General features: G+C 53.3%; 1 protein-coding gene across 1 annotated transcript; it reads right to left on the reverse strand.

Annotated features, from left to right (window-relative positions):
- Positions 1-588: 588 nt before the first annotated feature.
- Positions 589-20,899, reverse strand: DALRD3 (DALR anticodon binding domain containing 3). The gene is made up of 13 exons (XM_038740765.1): positions 20,711-20,899; positions 17,469-17,773; positions 16,558-16,844; positions 16,275-16,348; positions 12,308-12,427; positions 11,876-11,946; positions 10,249-10,310; positions 9,704-9,786; positions 5,471-5,594; positions 5,143-5,201; positions 4,229-4,342; positions 2,386-2,454; positions 589-1,326 (listed from the first exon to the last, which is right to left on the reverse strand). The coding sequence occupies exons 1-13, from the start codon at positions 20,897-20,899 to the stop codon at positions 1,207-1,209; spliced, it is 1,677 nt and encodes a 558-aa protein (XP_038596693.1). The 3' UTR covers positions 589-1,206.
- Positions 20,900-22,955: the final 2,056 nt, after the last annotated feature.

Below are 22,955 nucleotides of genomic sequence, written 5' to 3' on the forward strand. Positions count from 1 at the left end.
TTTCCACTGAGCCACGCTGTTTCTCTAATCAATCAATCGTATTTATTGAGCGCTTACTGTGTGCAGAGCACTGTACTAAGCGCTTGGGAAGTCCAAGTTGGCAACATATAGAGACGGTCCCTACCCAACAGTGGGCTCACAGTCTAAAAGTCTAATGGGGATTAAGACTCTGAGCCCCACGTGGGACATGGACTGGGTCCAACCTGATTAGCTTGTGTCGACCCCAGTGCTTAGAACGGTGCTTAACTTCATCATTAACATTATCATCGTTACAATTAGTAAAAATAATCCACATTTTTTTTGGTTACAGATGTAGCAGCAGGCAGAGAGGAAGTGAAATGACTTACCTAAGGTCACAGAGCAGACAAGCGGTGGGGCCGGGATTAGAATCCAGGTCCCCTGTCTCTTGGACCTGGGCTCTTTCCGCGGGCCACGCTCCTTTGATGCACAGGCGCAGCAGGACAAGTAGTTGTTTCACGCTTTCGGCCCCTGGGAGGTGAATTTACGAACTTCCCAGCTGTGCGAGAATCCCCCATAACCCTCCTCCCTCCTACAGAGCTTGAACTGAAACTCCCGGACACTCATCCATTAAAACAAAGTCTCTTTTTAATTTCGGAGTAAAATACCTGCATGTTCAAGTTTCCCCAGAGCCCCCCCACGTTGTTCCTCAGTCCGTAACAATAAAAGTCGGTAGGACGGAACGGGCCGAAGGCGGCGCTTCTGGCAAGGTGGTCGGAGGCGGAGAGCTAACTCGTGAGATGGTAAAGGGCCGGAGTTTCCAGTCGTTTACTACTCGGGGGGTGGGTCAGCAGCGAGTACCAGCCTGGCTGCTGGAACCCCCGGCGGGGAACGGCCCCATGCAGGAAGGAAGACGACGGTAGAAGCTTACCGAAAAACAGCAGCTTCCTTTTTCCCTGAAAAGACTCCGTCTGGAAGGGGCTCCGCCGGGCGCAGCCGAAGTGCCGCTCAACTTTAAGCGGCTGCTTCCGAACGATCCGAGACCATAAAGGGGAGCCCCTCCGGCCGCGGCAAAGCGACCCCGTCGACAAACGGGAAATTCACGCCGTTCTCCGGTTGCCCCTAGCCAGAGCGCAGGGCTCGTCCTTATCGTAAAAACTACACTGAAATAAAACAACTTATCTAAACGTGAACAGTTGGCACGTCCACTCCCTCGGGCTTCCGGAGCCGGAGGGCTGCCCAGCTGCGTTAGATCTGGTTGAGCGGTGGGAGGTGGAGTACAGACAAGGCCCTGTGGAACACCTCCCTTACTGCCTGCAGCAACTGTAGACGGGCAAACATCTGGCCAAACAGATGAGGCTGGGGCTCCTGCGGGAGACAGAGAGAGAGAGAACGGGAGTGAGGGCGGCTTCGTGAGTTTGGAGCAGCCGTGGAACTGGGGGAGGAGGTGGTTAACCTGGATTTAGGCACTAATGCCACCGGACCCGTCGCCCGCTCTCCCCGCTTCGCCTGCCTTGTGAAGCGACTTAAGGTCACACAGCAGACCAGCGACACGGCCGGCATTACGTTCCCAGGCCCACGCTGCCACCGGCCGCCACCTCCGCCCCAACCCCACAACCAGGGCCCAGAAGAGATGGCCGGGTGCCTGAGGCAGAGAGCTATCTGGTCCTGCTGCTGGGCAGAAAGGAACCAACCCAGTGCTCAGTAAATACCATTGATGGATGGATCGATCCCTCCCTCCGGGGCTGTCTACAGATCCCGGCAGCCCGCGGGCATAGGCAGGAGGACACTGTGCAGGCGTGGCAGCTGACTCCCCGGAGTGAGGCCCAGGCTCCCTTTGGGCCCTTGACCAGACGCGGTCATCGCACATTCTACAGCCTTCACTGTGGCTCGGGGCTAACTGAAAAAGTTTAAAAACCTAGGTTCTGTGGATTCGAATCCTGCCTCTGGGTTTTCAGTTTGTCAGTTCGTAGCAAGAGAGCCCTAAGGGCATTCCTTCACTCCCGCCCATCCGACTTAGGGACCCCACGTGCCCTGCGCGCTGGTGGGGAGATGGATGGGGCGGCCCTATGGTGAAAGGTTGGAACTGGCCACTCTCCTCTGCCCCTCCGAGTCATATATGTTGCCAACTTGTACTTCCCAAGCGCTTAGTACAGTGCTCTGCACACAGTAAGCGCTCAATAAATACGATTGATAAGGATGATGATAAATGGACACGTTCTCCCCCCACCCCGAGGCACACGCTTTATGGTCAGGAAGCAAGTCGGGCTGCTCCTGCAACACGGGAGTGAGATTCCCCATTCCCAAGCCATCTTCTGGGATCCGGTGGCCACACCTAACAGCCCTGGATTTCTACCCCATTTTCCACGGTTCCGTTTTCCGCCTTCAGGGAGCCACCGCCACGAACCGAACAAAAAAGGACCTTACCCTCAGTATGTGAATCCGGTTGTAGTAGGAGCTGAAGTCTGTGCTCAGCTGCATCAGGAACTTACAGATCTGTGACACAAGCAAGAGAAGTCACTTACAGCCCCTTCTATAGCCGGGAGCGCCGGCAGAGTTGCAGCCGGGATCATCATCATCATCAATCGTATTTATTGAGCGCTTCCTGTGTGCAAAGCACTGCACTGGAGTACAATACCTTAACAGACGGACACATTCCCTGCCCACAACAAGCTCAGAGTCTCGAGGGGGAGGCACACCTTAATATAAATAAATATCTGCTGTCTGTCTCCCTTTCATAACTTTTTCTCCCCCTGATCTTGAACCAATCAATCGTATTTATTGAGCGCTTCCTGTGTGCAAAGCACTGTACTGGAGTACAATACCTTAACAGACGGACATATTCCCTGCCCACAACAAGCTCAATCTTCAGGGGGAGACACACCTTAATATAAATATCTGCTGTCTGTCTCCCTTTCATAACTTTTTCTCCCCCTGATCTTGAACCAATCAATCGTATTTATTGAGCGCTTACTGTGTGCAAAGCACTGCACTGGAGTACAATACCTTAACAGACGGACACATTCCCTGCCCACAACAAGCTCAGAGTCTCGAGGGGGAGACACACCGTAATATAAATAAATATCTGCTGTCTGTCTCCCTTTCATAACTTTTTCTCTCCCTGATCTTGAACCAATCAATCGTATTTATTGAGCGCTTACTGTGTGCAGAGCACTGGACTAAGCGCTTGGGAAGTCCAAGTTGGCAACATATGGAGACGGTCCCTACCCAACAGTGGGCTCACAGCCTAGAAGAACTAGGGTTTCCCACCCAAACCCTGTCTTCCTCCTGATCCCACACTGGATCAGCAATCAATCAGTCAATGCTATTTACTGAGCGCAGAACACTGTACTAAACGCTTGGGAGGGTACAATACAGCAGAGTTGGTGAGCACGTTCTCTGCCTTCTAGAGAGGGAGACGGACATTAAAATAAATACATCACAGCTGTGTACGTAATGAGGTGGGGCTGAAGGTGGGGCGAACAGGAAGTGCTTCAGCGCTTAGAACAGTGCCTCGCACATAGTAAGCGCTTAACAAATACCATCATTATTATTAAAAGGTATGGAGCCAAGGGCAAGAAATTTAATTGATCGTTCTCTTCCCCAGTTTCCTTACACTTAATCGTGCCACGGGCAGTTGCGGCCCCGAAAGGGCCGCAAGTCACTGACACGGTCTCAGAACGATAAACAGGCACCGAGTTTGCTCCTGGAGGAGTTGGACGCGTCGAGTCTCGGCTTTTGTAGTTTCACTCCTTGGTAGCATCCTAGCAACGCCCACCCCGGGGGTCCTGCAGCCCCCACGCCACGGATTCCCCCGGGTGAGGCTCAATGCTCGATTTATTATTAATAGTAATAATGGCACTTGTTAAGCGCTTACCATGTGCCAGGCGGGACCGTCTCTAGATGTTACCGACTTGTGCTTAGTCCAGTGCTCTGCACACAGTAAGCGCTCAATAAATACGACTGAATGAAAGAATAAGCACTGGGGAGGATTCAAGCAAATCAAGTTGGACACAGTGCCTTGTCCCCTGTGGGGCTCACAGTCTCAAGCCCCGTTTTACAGAGGAGGTAACTGAGGCACAGAGAAGTGACTCGGCCAAGGTCACGCCGCAGACGACTGAAGCACTTGGCCCAAAGGAAACGGGGGGCCTGGAGGAAGAGAGCGGGACCGGGGGGCAGGTTTCAGCGCAGTGCTCGGGAGCTTGGGAGAGTACAGTATAACAATAGAACAGACACATTCCCTGCCCACAACGAGCTCCCAGCCTCTTACCGCCTCGGTGCTGATGGGAATGCGTATCCCTGGGCTGGAGACGGGAAGCTTGGCTAGTTGAGTGAGTATTTCCGAGTAGGGGATTATGTCATTGAAAAGCAGAAGCCATTCTCCCTGCGCAAAGAAACGGCAGCTTTGCCCTGGAGCCTTCCCTCAGTTCTGACCGCCCCCAAGCCAGCCCAGCCCGTGGGGTTGCAAGCCACTCTGGGGCAGAGGGGGAACGCCAAGTCTCGCAAACCGCAGGGGGTTGCATCCTCGACAGACCCCCCGCATTACGGAAAACCCGGGCTACAGTATATCCCCCCCCCGCCGACACCCCCGCGTCCGATGCCGCACTCGGCACCGCCACTTCCGACACCAGAAGCGGGTGCGTGACGTGGGAAGGACGTCTCCCGATCCCGGCCCGGCCCCAGCGGATCGCGAGACCACGTTCTACGGGCGAGCTGGCTACATTCGCCTCTGAGTCGGATCGAGGAACGGCTAGCGTTGGAGAAGGGGACGACGGCCCGGGGAGCTGGAGCAGATGGATGAAATGAGGCCGGTGTCCTGAGTGCGGCGTGGGGGCCAGTGGGAACGCCGCCCCCCGCGCCTCCGTGTAACCGAGTCCACCCAGTTCGCCTGCAGTGCCAGAGTCGGGTTGCGGCAGAGCCCCGCGTTAAAGGGACCCCGGATCCAGAAAGGCTCGTGCGGTCAGACACGCGTTTCTTAATTCCCTAACATTACTCTGCCCAAAATGCCTAGTGAAAACTTGCATCCCGGTACTTCTGACCGGGAAGCCTCTAGCCCTTCGGCGGGGGCCTGAAGCCACAGTCCTGGTAGGATCCACAGATGGGGTAAAACAGAGTGGCTCCCGAGGAGCGGAACGTGGAGGACGGGGCTTGGAGAGGAAAGCTCTCCCCCCGTGGAGCACTCACCTCTTCGTGCAGCACGGAGAAGTCAATTTCAGATGCGGAGGGCAAAGCAGGATACAGACCTGCAGACAGAATACAGGGACGGACTACATGGGGCCGATTCGCAACCAGGCGGCACCCGGGTTTCCTCCTGGGCTTCCAGCCGGAGCGAGACTTTTGGCAAACGCTGCTTTCGTCTTTGAAACTCGACAAAAGGAAATTAAGCCACAGGTTCCAGTGGGAACCTCGGAGGTGAGTTTTCTCACGAGCCCTGGGAAAAGCGGCAGCCGACGTCCGGCCTCTTACTTCCTCCCCTCGGACGACTGGGCCGGCCGGTCCCTCGAGCCCTCACCTCGCTCCACGGCCCGCTTGTAGTTTTCGAAGAGGGTGGCCAGGCGGGCACAGTTGTACATGACAAAGGTTCCGCTCCTGTTTCCTTTGGAGGAGGCGCTGGTGGCACCCAGGTTCAGAGTGATCTGCAGGTGAAGAAGAAAAAAAAAAAATGACCATTTTCCTATTCACCCCCTTCACCCAGGATGATTCCGGACCACTGGGGTTTCAAAGATCCTCCTCGCCATTCACACGAGACGGGGAACTCTCATCACTGATCGGACGGAAACGGAACTTCTAAAGTAAGGAACAGAATGGAGACTATAGAGCGGTAGGGACTTAAAAGGGACCACCAAGGGAAGAATTCCTTCCCTCCCCTTGCCTCCCCCAGCAGGGGCCCGGCCATCCCTGGAGGGGCAAACGAGGACTCTCAGATCTTGCTTCCTCCAACCTGTCCCTTCCCGCTCCTCTCCCCGGTTAAAGCAAGTACGGCAGACTCGCTCGAGGGGCGGTCCCTTAATAACAGTTATCCGTTCCGGCGTGGGCCCGCGCTTTTATAGATCTTAGAATCAATCTGCACGACTACTAGCAAATTGAGACATTATAGGTAACTAGGGTCCGCTCCTAACCCTGTCCCACCCGGCTTCTGCCGCGGGAAGCGGGGCGGAGACAGCCGTCCAGCGGCCCGGCTCCGTCCGTCCTCCGAGGGAGCCAGCTGGGGAGAGGGAGGTGGCTCGGCTCCCGGGACGGCGCCTGGGCCGGAGGAGCAGGTCCTCCCCCTGCCCACTGGGCCCCCGCAGGTGCCTCCTGCCCCCACCCTGAGTCCTCCCAGGACCGGAGCCGGGGACAGCCGCGGCTCTCGACGTGGCCGTTTCAAGCCCGCCACAGGCCCTGCCCTCCCCTCCCCGCCCCGCCTTTCGGCAGGTACGGTCATCTCTGCTAAAAACGCATGGTTCGCTTTTATAAACGAGACGGAAGAATAGGGGAACATAGTTACCATAACGCGGCTCTGAATTGCTTATACCAACCAGGATGGGTCTCTGCCAGGACTGCTGTTTCAGGCAGATGACAGGATGGTGTGGAAACCCTGTTACCAGTCCTTCGTTAGCATTTCAAAGGGAACCAATTGCAGGTATTTAAAATTCATCCTTTACTAGAAACTGACTTTAAGCATTGAGGTGATCAGAGTCAGAGAAACGTCAGAGAAACAAGTGAAGCACAATATTTCAAGCTCTATACGGCTTTCGTCTTCCCCAGCCTACTTGAATTCTGCTTGGCGTGAAGAGAAGCCATGTACTCTTTTCAACTGGTTTTGAACCTTCTCGTCCCTTCCCCCTTATTTCCCACCGAAACAACTGTTGACACACCATGATTTGAGGGTGACACCGGGGTTGGCAGGATAAATACCTATATCATCATCAATCGTATTTATTGAGCACTTACTGTGTGCAGAGCACTGTACTAAGCGCTTGGGAAGTACAAGTTGGCAACATATATGACTCGGAGGGGCAGAGGAGAGTGGCCAGTTCCAACCTTTCACCATAGGGCCGCCCCATCCGTCTCCCCACCAGCACGCAGGGCACGTGGGGTCCCTAAGTCGGATGGGCCGGAGTGAAGGAATGCCCTTCGGGCTCTGTTGCTAAGAACTGACAAACTGAAAACCCAGAGGCAGGATTCAAATCCACAGAACCCAGGTTTTTAAACTTTTTCAATTAGCCCCTGAGCCACAGTGAAGGCTGTAGAATGTGCGATGACCGCGTCTGGTCAAGGGCCCAAAGGGAGTCTGGGCCTCACTCCGGGGAGTCAGCTGCCACGCCTGCACAGTGTCGTCCTGCCTATGCCTGCGGGCTGCCGGGATCTGTAGACAGCCCCGGAGGGAGGGATCGATCGATCCATCAATGGTATTTACTGAGCGCTCACAGTACGCAGAGCACCGGACTAAGCGCTTGGGAGAGCACAATAAAATACAGTTTGGTAGGCACATTCCCTGCCCTCGAGGAGTTGACCGTCCAGAGGGGGAGACAGACAGGAAAATAAATTACGGATCCGTACATAAGGGCCGCGGGGCAAATACCAAGCGCCTGAAAGGTACGGATCCAAGCGCGCAGGAGGAGGGAGAGGGAGTAGGGGGGAATGAGGACTGAGTCAGGGAAGGCCTCCTGAAGGAGACGGGATTTTAATAAGGCTTTGAAGGTAGGGCGAGTGGTGGTCTGTCCTAAACGAAGGGGGAGGGAGCTTCAGACCAGAGGGAGGATATGGACAAGAGATCAGCGGTGAAACGGACGAGATTGAGGTACGGTGAGTAGGTTGGCGTTAGAGGGGGGACGTGCGTGGGCTGGACTGTAGTGGGAGCTCAGCAAGGTAAGGTAGGAGGGGGCGGGCTGGTTGAGTCCTTTAAATCCAACCGTAAGGGGTTTCTGTTTGATGCAGAGAAGGACGGGCAACCACTGGAGGTTCTTGAGGAGTGGGCAGATATGAACTGGGCAGCAGGGTGAAGGAAGGACTGGCGGGGGGAGAAGCAGGAAGGTCAGAAAGGAGGCTGACGCAGCAATCAAGGCGGGATGGGATCAGTGCTCGGATGGGCGTAGCAGCAGTTCGGATGGAGAGGAAAGGATGGCTTTTAGTGATGTTGGGAGGGTAGGATGTGGTTTGAGGACACTGAGTATGTGGGTTGAATGAGGGCGATTAGTCGAAGATAACGCCAAGGTTTCAGGCCCGTGAGACAGGGAGGATGGTGGTGCCGCCTACAGTGATGGGAAAAAACCAGGGGAAGGACAGGGTTTGGGTGGGAAGATGAGGAGCTCTGTTTGGGACACGTTAAGTTTGAGACGCCAGCGGAACAGCCAGCTAGAGACGTCCCGCGGGTAGGAGGAAATGTGGGACTGAAGAGGAGAGAAGGTCAGGGCTGGAGAGGAAGATTTGGGAATCGTCCAGTGGAGACGGCAGTTGAAGCCAGGGAAAGGAGGTCAGTTGGGGGCTGGGACAGCAGAGCAAAAAACGCCCCTCGCCATTTCCCTAGAAATGCCACTCCAATTACGGACTGGAAGTCACTGGGGAAACAGTCTAGGTGGAAGGTCCCAGTTTCCTTCCAGCATTTAAGTTGCCTCCGCTTAGTCTAGTCAGCCATTCCAACCGATACCGAAGTGGTTTTCCAAGTGTACCTTGCTTCCCCTTTGTGCCCAACCGTTCGCTCCCACCCTGCTAATCCTGATTTGTAGATTCCTGCCAGTCTTTGTGGACCTTCCCCTCCGGGTACATTCCTCAGCTGCCTTCAGCTGTGTCTGACCACAGTGAACCCTGTTTGGCTCTTTCTAGACCAGGCTGAGGGCCCACGCTGGGTGCCAAGCAACCCTCCTCGGCACTCACTCTACCTCCAGAAGTGTCCCGGCAGGGGCCCGCCCGGGGGGGAAGCCCAAGGTCCAGCAGCCATGGTGCCACCCAAACCAGACCCGACTGCCCACCCTGCGGCAACTCCCTGGGTGGGGATTTCTGGCCACGTACGTTCTGGTGACATTACAGCCCCCCGCACCAACCTGGAATGATGCTGTGGGGAGTAAGGGGGAGGCCTGGGGAGCCTGGAGCAGTTCAGCTCTGTGCCCACCTGCTGCCACCCTGGGGGCTCAGCTCGGGTCTTGAGGGCCTTACTGGAGTCCTCACCCACTAAGCGCTGAACTCCACGCGGTACCCACAGACACAGCTTGAAAAACTACAGCTTTCCCTGACCTCTATTTTAGTGGTAGACTGTAAACTCTCTTAAGAGTCAGGAGTGTGTCTACTTCCTCGCCCAAGTGCTCGGTACAGTGCTCTGCACCCAGTAATCCCTCAATAAATACCACTGACTGACCGACTGACTGGGCAGAACTCTAGTCTGGCTCCTGAAGGGGAGATGCAACCTCAAGGCCCACCTTGGGGAGGGAGCGGAGGGGAGACAACTGCCAACACCGATCCTCACCCTCGTTTCCCACGCCTCCCGCCCCCTCCTTCTGCTCGGGATCAGTCTTCTCCTCGCTCCCTTTTGGCATTCCAGCGCTCCGCAGGGGGAGTTTCCTGCCACCTGAGTGGACCTGGGCACGATCCTCAGCCATTTCCCTGAAGCTTAATAAGAACACAGCGGGGAGTGAGCATCTGACTTTGAATTCTGTCTCCTGGCCAGGACACGGATGGGAGGTGCCGAGGAGCTGGATTCCAACTGATGTGAGTTTTAGGTCAGCAGGGATGGCTCTGGGGTTGGACTTGGAATCTCTCTGACACTTACCTGACTCCGATGGGCGGTGCTCAGCATCTCAAACTTGATTGTGGCAGCAGTGAGGACACAAATGTTTTCTTTCCATCCCTCACCTGCCCAGGCAGAAGAGGGTGTTAACTGCTGAGGTATCCGTAATATCTGTATTTATTTAGTTACATTAATGTCTGTCTCCCCCTCTCGTCTGTTAGCTCATTGTGAGCAGGGAATGTGTCTACTGTTATAGTGTACGCTCCCAAATGCTTAGTACAGTGCTCTGCACACAGTAGGCGCTCAATAAATATGACTGGATGAATAAATGAATGAATGACTAAGGAGCAGCTTCCCCAGTATTCACTGGTCACCCCCTGCAAGGAGTGTTGGCTTCCCTGCTCTGTGATTCAGCCTTCCCTACCCCAAGCATCTGAGCAGAAGGAAGACAGAGAGAAACAGAGACAGACAGACAGAAAAGAGAGAGAGACATACACACACAGACAGCATGTGCCCCTGGAGCTATGGGGAGATGGTGTAATGGGAGCCAGGCAAAAAGATTTCCTAACAAAAGAATGAGCTACTACCTTGAAGATGGGTTCTCGCACGTTTCTGTGCCGAGGCTTCATACATCTGGGCCTGCCTGATTCTGTAAGGACAAAATAAACGAATAAATAAATAAATGAAAAGAAGCCCTTAGGGAAACCAAGGAGTCCATTACATCAGGAGAGCCTGGTCGGGGCAAATCCTCACCATTTCTCTCCTCGGCCCAGACCCAATCTCTGGACCCTACGGGATGTCCAAGGCTGACAGAGACGTCCTCTCCCTGACGTCAGGACCCCGGAGCCTGAGTACCAACTGACCCCACTGGGAGTAGGGGGCAGGGGGCACTAGGAAGGAACTAGGCGCTACACAGAAGGGAAAGACACAATCCCCGCCCTCGAGGAGCTCACAGTTTAAAGGAGCTAGGGTCAACCGCTTGTGTCTTCGGGATCCCGGCACCGGCACCGGCAGCAGGGCTCCAGTTAGCTGCCACCGGGCAGGGACACAGGGTAACCCAAGCCCCAGAGCCCCCTTGCTCTTCCCTGCTCGCTGCCGCCCAAAGCTCTCGGATGGCAGAGTTTCCATCTGGGGGACCGGGGGAAGATTTCAGGGTGGGATTTCCATTCTTGAAATTCCCCGCCTCACCTCCCCACCGCACCTGACTGGTCTCCAGGCGGCCCTGGCCCCGCTCTCCCCCTCTCCTCCCGGCAAAGCAGCGTTCTGGGGAGAGGAGGGGGTGAAGGGGTGCCACACCTTCTCCCTGCCTACAGTATGGTGGGCCTGGGGCAGTCAGGGGGCCCACTGGGAAGGATGTAATTCCCGGTCTCTAGACCTTCCCAAGCCCCGCCGCCCCCTCACCCCTAGGGTCAGCCCTGAAGGGGAGAGGCAACGGACGTAAATCGACAGATAGACCGTGGTTGGGAAAGATAATGTAAAACACACAAATGTAGCTGATTAGTACCCATCATAGAACTACCAACTATGTAAATGATTGGCAAAATATAACGCGTACATAAATGAGTGGCAAAACTAAACTCACAAAGCATAATATGCGACTAAACGAAATACATAAAAAAGCCAATTGTGCCGCGCATACGTAGGTAAACCAAGTAAGGTGATGTGCTCTGCCCACAGTAAGCGCTCAGTAACGACCACTGCTTGCCACCTGGGTAGGTGGGGGATTAATCAGGGAGGGCCTCCTGGAAGAGGTGGCTTCTCAGAAAGCCTCTGAAAAAGGATTTGGGTTTAGAGAAGGCTAAAGGTGAGGTTAAGGCATGAACACTGGAGCAGAGACGGGAGAGAGATTTGGGAGACGGAAAAAGCACGAGCTGGGGTGCAACAAGGTGAGAAGAGAAGCGAGCCCGTGGTCAGGGGTTTTTGTTTTGAACAAGAAGCAGTGGGAGATTTTTTTTTACGGGGGGGGAGGCAGAGAAGTCTGGGGGAGGGGAGAGATGTGCTCTGATTGGGTTGTAGAAAGATGGTACGTGCTTTGCACATAGTAAGCGCTTAATAAATGCCATCATCATCATCATCATCATCATCATTATTATTATACGATCGACTTAAGGGGAGAGACGGGTAAGGAGGCTGTTACATAGGAGGGCCTGGGGATCCCCCCAGCCCCGGGCCCCTACTATCCTTCTCGATACATGAAGGAAAGAATGTACTTACTGATGGTATTGGAAAGCGGCTGGAGGTGCAGAATCACCGGTAACTTTCACTGTGCCACAGACGAGGTATTTCTAAAAGAGAAAGAACTACAGATAGCAAAACGGCTCCTTCCCCGGTTCCCCTCCCATCCCATCATAATCATCCAGGTTCTCTTCCTCTACGGTCTTCTAGACCGTGAGCCCACTGTTGGGTAGGGACCGTCTCTGTACATTGCCAACTTGGACTTCCCAAGCGCTTAGTCCAATGCTCTGCACACAGTAAGCGCTCAATAAAGACAATTCAATGAATGAATGAATGAACGAACCTGGCCCCAGGCATCCCTTGGGATCCCATCTCACTTCTTCCCACGGCAGTTCTACCATCCCACCCCCAACCATCTAAAAGATGGGGATGGGGACGATGGAGATGTGTGGCATGAAAAGCGGTGCCCACCTGCTCGGAGGGGGCGTTGATGTTTAATAATCGCCAAATCAAGTCAACTTTCTGTTGCTGGAACTCCTCCTCGCAGCTCACCACATAGATGAGTGTGCAATCATCCTTTGGGGTAGGGCCCTGGCAAAGGCAACAGCAAAGAGATCACTCACTCTCTCTTTCTCTCCCCCCACCTCCACACCCACACCACTCCCTGCAACTCTTGTCTTGTTCCCCACAGAGACCTCTGATCCTTTTACCCCCTCCAATGTTCTAAAGTCATCACGCCCCATTCGGCCTCCATACCCACCTCAGAGCCGACGAGGGAACCGAGGCACAGGGAAATGAAGTGACTCGCCCAAGGTCACACAGCAGGAGCCAGGATTAGAACCCACGACCTCCTGACTCCGAGGCCCGGGCTCTTTCCGGCTCAGCCTGTCCTGCTCTTTAAACTCACCGCCCATTTCCGGGGGGACGCGGCCCCCCACCGGGTCAGTGTGGGGGTGGGAGCCCAGCCCAGCCCACACCCTCCGCTCCTCCGCCGCTCACCTCCTCACCGGGCCTCGTTCTCGCCCGTCCCGCCGTCGACCCCCAGCCCACGTCCTACCTCTGGCCTGGGATGCCCTTCCCCTCCTCACATCTGCCAAACTAGCTCTCTTCCTACTGAGAGCTCACCTCCTCCAGGAGGCCTTCCCAGACTGAGTCCTTTTCCTCTGCTCCTCTGCTCTACCCCCTTCTCTGCCCCACAGCGCCTGTGTATATTTGTACATATTTATTATTCTATTTATTTTATTAATGATGTGTATATATCTATAATTCTAGTTATCTATTTTGACGTTACTGTTCTGTGTTTTGTTGTTGTCTCCCCTTCTAGACTGTGAGCCCGCTGTCGGGTAGGGACTGTCTCCGTTGCCGAGTTGTACTTTCCAAGCACTTACTACAGTGCTGTGCACACAGTAAGCGCTCAATAAATACGACTGAATGAATGAATGAATACCCAAACTACCTTCTCTTGATGCACAAACTGACACCCTCATCACCGCCCTCTCCACTGAACTCAAATTCTCTCGCTCCCCCGTGCCTCTGTCCATCTTGTGCCACTAACTCACGACCCTGAATCCCCTCCACAGTCAGCTTCCTCCGCTCCTGCCACTGAACTCAAATTCTCTCGCTCCCCCGTGCCTCTGTCCATCTTGTACCACTGACTCGCGACCCTGAATCCCCCCACAGTCAGCTTCCTCCGCTCCTGGGCTGGAGCAGCAGAGCGCTGCCGGTACTAATCCAGACACCAGGCCGACCTCATCCATCCTGAATTCGTCCTCACCTGCTTCAATTCTGACCTCTCCTCCCCCGGACGGCAATACTCCATCTTTCTCGATGCCCATACTCATTGCCCGCGCCAGCTGTTCCAGATATTTAACTCCCTCCTCCACCCCCGTCCCCATCTCTTTCCCCTGGGAATCTGGCCACATACTTTAATTGAGAAAATTGAAACCGTCAGGCACGATCTCCCTAAAATAATAATATTAATTACGGCATATGTTAAGCACTTACTATGTGCCAGGCAAATCTCTCCTGTTCCTCTTCTGTCTCTCCCTCCTCAACTCTCCCATATTTCCTAGCAGTGTCTCAAGAGATTTCTCATCTCCTTTCAAACTCTACTCCCTCCACCTAAACACCTCCGACCCCATTCCTTCGTATCTTATCAAAACACTCGCCCCCTCCCTTCTCCCCCACCAGACTGCCATCTTCAACCGTTCACTTTCCAGTGGCCTCTTCCCCACAGCTTTCAGACATGCTCGTGTTTCCCCTACTCTCAAAAAACCCTCCTTTGCCCCCACTGCTCCCTCCAGTTGTCACCCCATCTCCCCGAGCAAGTTGCCTCCACTGCCTCTCCTCCAATTCTCTCCTTGACCCACTCCAATCCATGGAAACAGCCCTCTCAAGTCACCAACGGCCTTCATCTTGCCAAATCCAACCAACTCTACCCCATCCTCATCCCCCTCCCCACCTGACTTGTGTGCATATATGTACATACCTATAATTCCACTTGTTTTCTTCCTGATGTGTTTATATTGAGAATTCTATTTATTTATATTGATGCCTGTTTACTTGTTTTGATGCCTGTTTCCCCCTTTCTAGACTGTGAGCCCATTGTGGGCAGGGACTGTCTCTATTTGGTGCTGAATTGTACTTTCCAAGTGCTCTGCACACAGTGAGCGCTGAATAAATACGACTGAATGAATGAATCCTTCTTGACTTCTCAGCTGCCTATGACACTGGGGACCACCCCCTTTCTCCTGGAAACATTATCCAACCTCGGCTTCACTGACGCTGTCCTGTCCTAGTTCTCCTGTCTCTCTCGTCGCTCAGTCTCTTTCGCGGGCTCCTCCTCTGCCTCCCACCCTCTTAATAGTCCTTGAGTCCCTCAAGGCTCAGTTCTGGGTCCCCTTCTATTCTGTAACTACACCCACTCCCTTGGGAAATTCATTCCCTCCCACGGTTTCACTTTACCCTACCTTTAATTACTCACCTTCGCTTACTACGTGGATGATTCCCAAATTTACCTCTCCAGCCCTGACCCCTCTGCTCTGTAGTCTTGCATTTCCTCCTGCCTTCAGGACATCCCTAACCGCATGTCCTGCCGAGACCTCAAACTAAGCATGTCCAAAACAGAACTCCCCAGCTTCCCACCGACATCCCGTCCCCCCAGCATCACTGTAGACGACACTACTACCCTCCCAATCTCATAAGCCCATAAACTTGGCATTATCCTTGACTCACTCTCATTCAACCCATATGTTCAGTGTCAGTTCGACCTTCACGACATCGCTAAAATCCCTCCTTTCCTCTCCAAACTCCTACTCCGCACATCCAAATACTTATCCTATCCTGCCTTGATTATTCTATCAGCCTCCTTGCTGACCTCCCTGTCTCTCCTGACTCCAGTCCACACTTCACTGAGCTGCCCAGATTGCTTTTAAAAAAAAAAATTCAGTCCACGTGTCCCCACTCAAGAACCTCCAGCGGTTGCCCATCCACCTCCGCATCAAACAGAGACTCCTTACCATCGGCTTACCATCGGCACTCGATCAGCTCTCCCCCTCCTACCTATCAACCACTCAGTCATATTTACTGAGCACTTACTGTGTGCAGAACGCTGTCCTAAGCCCTTGGGAGAGTCCAATATAACAGAGTCGGTAGACACGTTCCCTACCCACAGTGAGCTTAGAGTTTAGAGGGTGAGACAGACTTCAGTATACATAAATCATGGATATGTACATAAATGCTACCTTACCTCACTGATTTTTCTACAACCCAGCCCGCACGCTTCGCTCCTCCAACGCCAAACTTACTCACCTCACCGCCAAGCCTGTGCCCACATCCTCCAACTCCCTCCATATATGACAGACCACCTTCAAAGCTTTATTAAAGTCACATCTTCTCCAGGAGGCCTCTTCCCCGATTCAGCCCTCTCTGCCCCTACTCTCCCTTCTTTCTGTATCGCCTGATGCACTTGGATCTGGGACTGGGAGCCTGTTGTTGGGTAGGGAGTGTCTCTCTCTGTTGCCGAATTGTACTTTCCAAGCGTTTAGTACAGTGCTCTGCACACAGTAAGCACTCGATGAATACGATTGCCTGGCTGAATGAATCTGTACCCTGTTAGCACTACCCCACCCTCAGTCCCACAGCATTTACGTACATATCCACAATTTATTCATTTATATCAACGTCGCCCCTCTAGGCTGCACACGACTCTGCTGCGTCGCGCAGTGCTCTGCACATCTAGTAGGCACTCGATAAATACTTAACTTCTCTGTGCCTCAGTTACCCCATCTGTAAAATGGAGGTTAAGACTGTGAGCCCCATGTGGGATACGGACAGCGTCCGACCCGATTATCCTATATCTATCCCAGAGCTCAGTCTAGCGCCCGGAACACGATACGCGCTTAACAAATACCATAATCTTTTTTTTTTTTTTAAATACCATTGGATGGATTGATTGTTTAGGCCGAGTAGCCTCCTGCAACTCCACAAGGGTTTCCAGGTGCTCTTCTCTCACTGTGAACAACGAAGAAAAGACGGTCAGACCCACATGAGGGTGATTTTTGTACCCCGAGACACTCACCACCCAGCTTTCTGGGGCCCCGCTTCCCTTACTGTGCAATCGGGCGCAGGCCCGGGACGGCAGAGCTAGAAAAGCAGGGTGGCGATGAACGACGGAGACTTTTCCGCCTCCCCCGTCCCCAGGGGTTCCCTTCGGTACTTACCTAAGCAACTGTCCAGGTTGGCATCGTAGCCTCTCAAATGCGGCTGCTGTTGGAGGAATTTCTTTAAGTGTATTTTGCACAGCACTCCGGTGGGTAGCCCGCGAGTCTCCAACTTCCACTGTTCAACCAGGGCGGCAACGCCCTGGCGGAGTACTTGTTTGGCTGCCGCCCTGGCTTCAGGTGGCAAGGAACCTTTGGCTGATGCCGCAGGCCAGTTCACTTTCAGCTGCCGAAGAAACGACCTGATCTGATCATCGTGCAAGGCTGGGACTAGCCGCACCTCGATCCTACAGGACAAACACAGGAGAATAATGATGACGGCATCTGTTAAACGCTCACTACGTGCAAAGCACTGTTCTCAGCGCTGGGGAGGACACAAGGTGATCAGGTTGTCCCACGGGGGGCTCACAGTCTTCATCCCCATTTTACAGATGAGGGAACTGAGGCCCAGAGAAGTGAAGTGACTTGTCTCAAAGTCACGCAGCTAATTGGCAGAGCCTGTGGGGGTCTGAACCCCCGACCTCTGACTCCCAAGCCGGGGCTCTTTCCATTGAGCCACGCTGCTTCTCTAAGTAACGAGACCTACCGGACAGAGCACGGGCCTGGGACTCGGAGGACCTGGGTTCTAATCCCGGCTCCGCCACTTACCTCCTGCGCCACCTCGGGCAAGTCACTTCCCTTCTCTGCGCCGCGATCGCCTCGTCCGTCAAAACGGGGATTAAGGCCGCGAGCCCCACGCGGGACGGGGATCGCGTCCTGCCTGATCGGCCTGCCTCGACCTCGGCGATTAGGCCGGAGCCCGGCCCGCAGTAAGCGCTTAACAAGTACCATACCCAGAGAGGCTGAGCGAACAGCACGAGGGGGCATACCCTAGGAAAGGGGATAGCTGCAGAAACCCTAAAGGAACTCACCCTTGGGTCCTGAGGACTTCAGCCAGGTGATCGGCCACCAAGATGACCCTCAGGTGGTTCAGGCTGAGGGCCTCCAACTTCTTCTGGCTATGCAAGGGCACGCAGTCCAAGACGACTACCTTGCCGCCCGCTGAAGGGAAAGCGGGAGGTCTGATGTACCGTGGGAGAGTATTGAGGACCTGCTGAAAGATGGCCGGTCGCTCCAGTTGGAGCACCACCCCGGCCTGGGTCTGGATGCATTTCTGAACAGGAAGCACTCCGGGGCCTTTGAGGGCCGTTACCAAATCCAGGACGTCTTTGGGGACCTGCAGGAGGGGAGGAGAAAGGGGTGAATCCAAAAGCGGTCGCCGAGTTTCCGTCGGTCGGAACTAAATACGCTGGCTCCGGCCCTCCTGCCCCTTCCCCTTTAAGACTCGGGTCCGGGTGAGGGATGTCGTGACCGTGTGCTCCCCTACGGCATCTGCATCTCAACCACGGAAGACGGAGTGGGGAAGGAGAGCGGGGTGGTTTCAGCTGGAGCCGTCGGGGATGGCAGAGTCAGTCCGCTCCCCTTAAAATGATAATGATAATAATAATGATGATGGCATTGGTTAAGCGCTATGTGCAAAGCACCGTTCTAAGCGCTGGGGAGGATACAAGGTGATCAGGTTGTCCCACGTGGGGCTCACAGTCTTCCTCCCCATTTTCCAGATGAGGGAACTGAGGCCCAGAGAAGTGAAGTGACTTGCCCAAAGTCACCCAGCTGACAAGTGGCGGAGCCGGGATTTGAACCCATGACCTCGGACTCCAAAGCCCGGGCTCTTTCCGCTGAGCCACGCTGCTTCTCCGGTTTGGCCAGCGTTGACCCCTCCTCACCGGCCGTTACTCCCCATCGCCCTGACCTCTCATCGTTCCGCTGTAAGCGGCGCGGCTCAGTGGAAAGAGCCCGGGCTTTGGAGTCATTCATTCACTCATTCAATCATATTTATTGAGCGCTTATTGTGTGCAGAGCACTGTAATAATAATAATAATAATGGCATTTATTAAGTGCATAAAGCACTGTTCTAAGCGCTGGGGAGGTTACAAGGTGATCGGGTTGTCCCACGGGGGGCTCACAGTCTTAATCCCCATTTTCCAGATGAGGTAACTGAGGCCCAGAGAAGTGAAGTGACTTGCCCAAAGTCGCACAACTGACAGTTGGTGGAGCCGGGATTCGAACCCCTGACTTCTGCCTCCAAAGCTCGAGCTCTTTCCGCTGAGCTTGGGAAGTCCAAGTTGGCAACATACAGGGCCGGTCCCTACCCAACAGTGGGCTCCCAGTCTAGAAGACAGAGGTCATGGGTTCAAATCCTGGCTCCGCCAATTGCCAGCTGGGTGACTTTGGGCAAGCTTCTCTGGGCCTCAGTTCCCTCATCTGGAAAATGGGGATGAAGACTGCGAGCCCCCCCGTGGGCCAACCTGATCACCTCGTAACCTCCCCAGCGCTTAGAATGGTGCTTTTGCTTAATAAATTACTAAGCATTTAAGCATTATTAAGCAATCATTAAATATTATTATTATTATTGTTATCCCGGGCTCCTCCCCCGATCATTTCCCTCTCACTTCCCACCTGGCCGTCGCGGAACAGGGCCTTCAGGGCGTCCCGGGGGGCGAGAAAGTCGCGGCCCTGAAGGTCATTTTATAAGCATTTAAGCATTTAAGAAGCATTATTAAGCAATTATTAATATTATTATTATTGTCATTACTATTATTATCATCCAGGGCTCCTCCCACTTCCCACCTGGCCGTCGCGGACCAGGGCCTTCAGGGCGGCCCGGGGGGCGAGGAAGTCGCGGCCCTGAAGGTCATTTTATAAGCATTTAACCAATTAAGCATTTAAGAAGCATTATTAAGCAATTATTAAATATTATTAATATTATCATTATTATCCCCGGCTCCTCCCCCCGATCGTTTCCCTCCCACTTCCCACCTGGCCGTCGCGGACCAGGACCTTCAGGGCGTCCCGGGGGGTGAGGAAGTCGCGGCTCTTAAGGTCATTTTATAAGCATTTAAGCATTTAAGAAGCATTATTAAGCAATTATTAAATATTATTATTAATATTATCATCCCGGGCTTCTCCCCCGCCCCCACGATCGTCTCCCTCCCACTTCCCACCTGGCCGTCGCGGACCAGGGCCTTCAGGGCATCCTGGGGGGGCGAGAAAGTCGCGGCCCTGAAGGTCATTTTATAAGCATTTAAGCAATTAAGCATTTAATAAGCATTATTAATCAATTATTAAATATTATATTATTATTATTGTTATTATTATTATCATCCCGGGCTCCTCCCCCAATCGTTCCCCTCCCACTTCCCACCTGGCCGTCGCGGACCAGGGCCTTCAGGGCGTCCCGGGGGGGGGGGCGAGAAAGTCGCGGCTCTTAAGGTCATTTTATAAACATTTAGGAAGCATTATTAAGGAGTTATTAAATAATATAATTATTATTATTATTACTATTATTATTATTACTACCCCGGGCTCCTCCCCCGATCGTTTCCCTCCCACTTCCCACCTGGCCGTCGCGGCCCAGGGCCTTCAGGGCGTCCCGGGGGGCGAGAAAGTCGCTGCTCTTAAGGTCATTTTATAAGCATTTAAGCATTTAAGAAACATTATTAAGGAATTATTAAATATTATTATTATTATTATTATTATCATCCCGGGCTCCTCCCCCGATCGTTTCCCTCCCACTTCCCACCTGGCCGTCGCGGCCCAGGGCCTTCAGGGCGTCCCGGGGGGCGAGAAAGTCGCTGCTCTTAAGGTCATTTTATAAGCATTTAAGAAGCATTGTTAAGCAATTATTAAATATTATTATTATTATAATCACGCGGGCTCCTCCCCCGATCGTTTCCCTCCCACTTCCCACCTGGCCGTCGCGGCCCAGGGCCTTCAGGGCGTCCCGGGGGGGGCGAGAAAAAGTCGCGGCCCTGAAGGTCATTTTATAAGCAATTAAGCATTTAATAAGCATTATTAAGCAATTATTAAATATCGTTATTATTATTGTTATTATTATTATCATCCCAGGCTCCTCCCCCGATCGTTCCCCTCCCACTTCCCACCTGGCCGTCGCGGCCCAGGGCCCTCAGGGCGTCCCGGGGGGCGAGGAAGTCGCGGCTCACTTTATAAGCATTGAAGCAGCATTATTAAGCAATTATTAAATATTATTATTATTATTATTATTATAATCACCCCGGGCCCCTCCCCCGGTCGTTCCCCTCCCACTTCCCACCTGGCCGTCGCGGAACAGGGCCCTCAGGGCGTTCCGGGGGGCGAGGAAGTCGCGGCTGTGAAGGTTGCGGGCGGTGCTCTCCTTAAACCAGACGGACCTCCCGGGCCGGCTGGGGCGCGGACTGCGGGGCCTCAAGGCCGCATTCAGCGCCTCCAAGGTCTCCCCGACGCCCAAGCGACCGGTCGCCATGGCGACCCGCGGCCAAACGAGAAAAAACGGCCACCGCCGCCCGTCACTTCCGGTCTACGGGGCGCCGGAGGGGCCAAATCCCGCCGGAGAACGTGGCGATCGCGACGCTTTCAGAACGCCTCATTCATTCATTCAGTCATATTGACTGAGCGCTTCCTGCGTGCAGAGCACTGTGCTAAGCGCTTGGGAAGTCCAAGTTGGCAACATAGAGGGACGGTCTACTCTATTATTATTACTCTATTTATTTATTTATTTTACTTGTCCATATCTTTAGACTGCGAGCCCACTGTTGGGTAGGGCCTGTCTCTCTATGTTGCCAACTTGGACTTCCCAAGCGCTTAGTCCAGTGCTCTGCACACAGTAAGCGCTCAATAAATACGATTGATTGATTTTTATTTTGTTAGTATGTTTGGTTTTAGTTCTCTGGCTCCCCACTGTTGGGTAGGGCCTGTCTCTCTGTGTTGCCAACTGGGACTTCCCAAGCGCTTAGTCCAGTGCTCTGCACGCAGTAAGCGCTCAATAAATACGATTGATTGATTTTATTTTGTTAGTATGTTTGGTTTTAGTTCTCTGGCTCCCCCTTCTAGACTGGGAGCCCACTGTTGGGTAGGGACTGTCTCTCTATGTTGCCAACTTGGACTTCCCAAGCGCTTAGTCCAGTGCTCTGCACACAGTAAGCGCTCAATAAATACGATTGATTTTATTTTGTTTGTTTGGTTTTAGTTCTCTGGCTCCCCCTTTTAGACTGGGAGCCCACTGTTGGGTAGGGACTGTCTCTCTATGTTGCCAACTTGGACTTCCCAAGCGCTTAGTCCAGTGCTCTGCACACAGTAAGTGCTCAATAAATACAATTGATTGATTGATTGATTGATTTGATTTTGTTAGTATGTTTGGTTTTGTTCTCTGGCTCCCCCTTTTAGACTGGGAGCCCACTGTTGGGTAGGGACTGTCTCTAGATGTTGCCAACTTGGACTTCCCAAGCGCTTAGTCCAGTGCTCTGCACACAGTAAGCGCTCAATAAATACGATTGATTGATAAAAGAAGTTATGCGACTTCATCCACTCATTCAGTCGTGCTGATTGAGCGCTTACTGCGTGCAGAGCACTGTGCTGAGCGCTTGGGAAGTCCTAGTTGGCAACATCTAGAGACAGTCCCTACCCAACAGTGGGCTCACAGTCTAGAAGAAGTTATGCGACTTCATTCATTCAGTCGTATTGATTGAGCGCTTCCTGTGTGCAGAGCACTGTACTAAGCGCTTGGGAAGTCCAAGTTGGCAACTTACAGAGACGGTCCCTACCCAACAGTGGGCTCACAGTCTAGAAGTTATGCGACTTCATCCATTCATTCAATCGTATTGATTGAGCGCTTACTGTGTGGAGAGCACTGTGCTAAGCGCTTGGGAAGTCCAAGTTGGCAACATAGAGAGATGGTCCCTACCCAACAGTGGGCTCACAGTCTAGAAGAAGTTATGCGACTTCATCCATTCATTCAATTGTATTTATTGAGCGCTTACTGTGTGCAGAGCACTGTACTAAGCACTTGGGAAGTACAAGTTGGCAACTTATACAGATGGTCCCTACCCAACAGTGGGCTCACAGTCTAGAAGGAGGAGACAGACAACAAAACAAAACATATTAACAAAATAAAATAAATAGAATAAATATGTTGAGCGCTTACTGTGTGCAGAGCACTGGACTAAGCGCTTGGGACGTCCAAGTTGGCAACATCGAGAGACGGTCCCTACCCAACAGTGGGCTTACAGTCTAGAAGACGATCCCCTCATGATCCCCAACCGCGGCCCGGAGCAGTTCTCGGGCTCAAAAACGGGATTCGGGCGGAGCCTTGGAGTCAGAGGGTCGTGGGTTTGAATCCCGACCCCGCCACGTGCCTGCTGTGTCACCTTGGGCAAGTGTTATCGACAAGCAGCGTGGCTCAGTGGAAAGAGCCCGGGCTTTGGAGTCAGAGGTCAGGGGTTCAAATCCCGGCTCCGCCACTTGTCAGCTGTGTGACTTTGGGCGAGTCACTTCACTTCTCTGGGCCTCGGTTCCCTCATCTG

The sequence above is a fragment of the Tachyglossus aculeatus genome, chromosome X1 (genome assembly GCF_015852505.1).
Source record: "Tachyglossus aculeatus isolate mTacAcu1 chromosome X1, mTacAcu1.pri, whole genome shotgun sequence".
Classification (NCBI taxonomy): domain Eukaryota; kingdom Metazoa; phylum Chordata; class Mammalia; order Monotremata; family Tachyglossidae; genus Tachyglossus; species Tachyglossus aculeatus.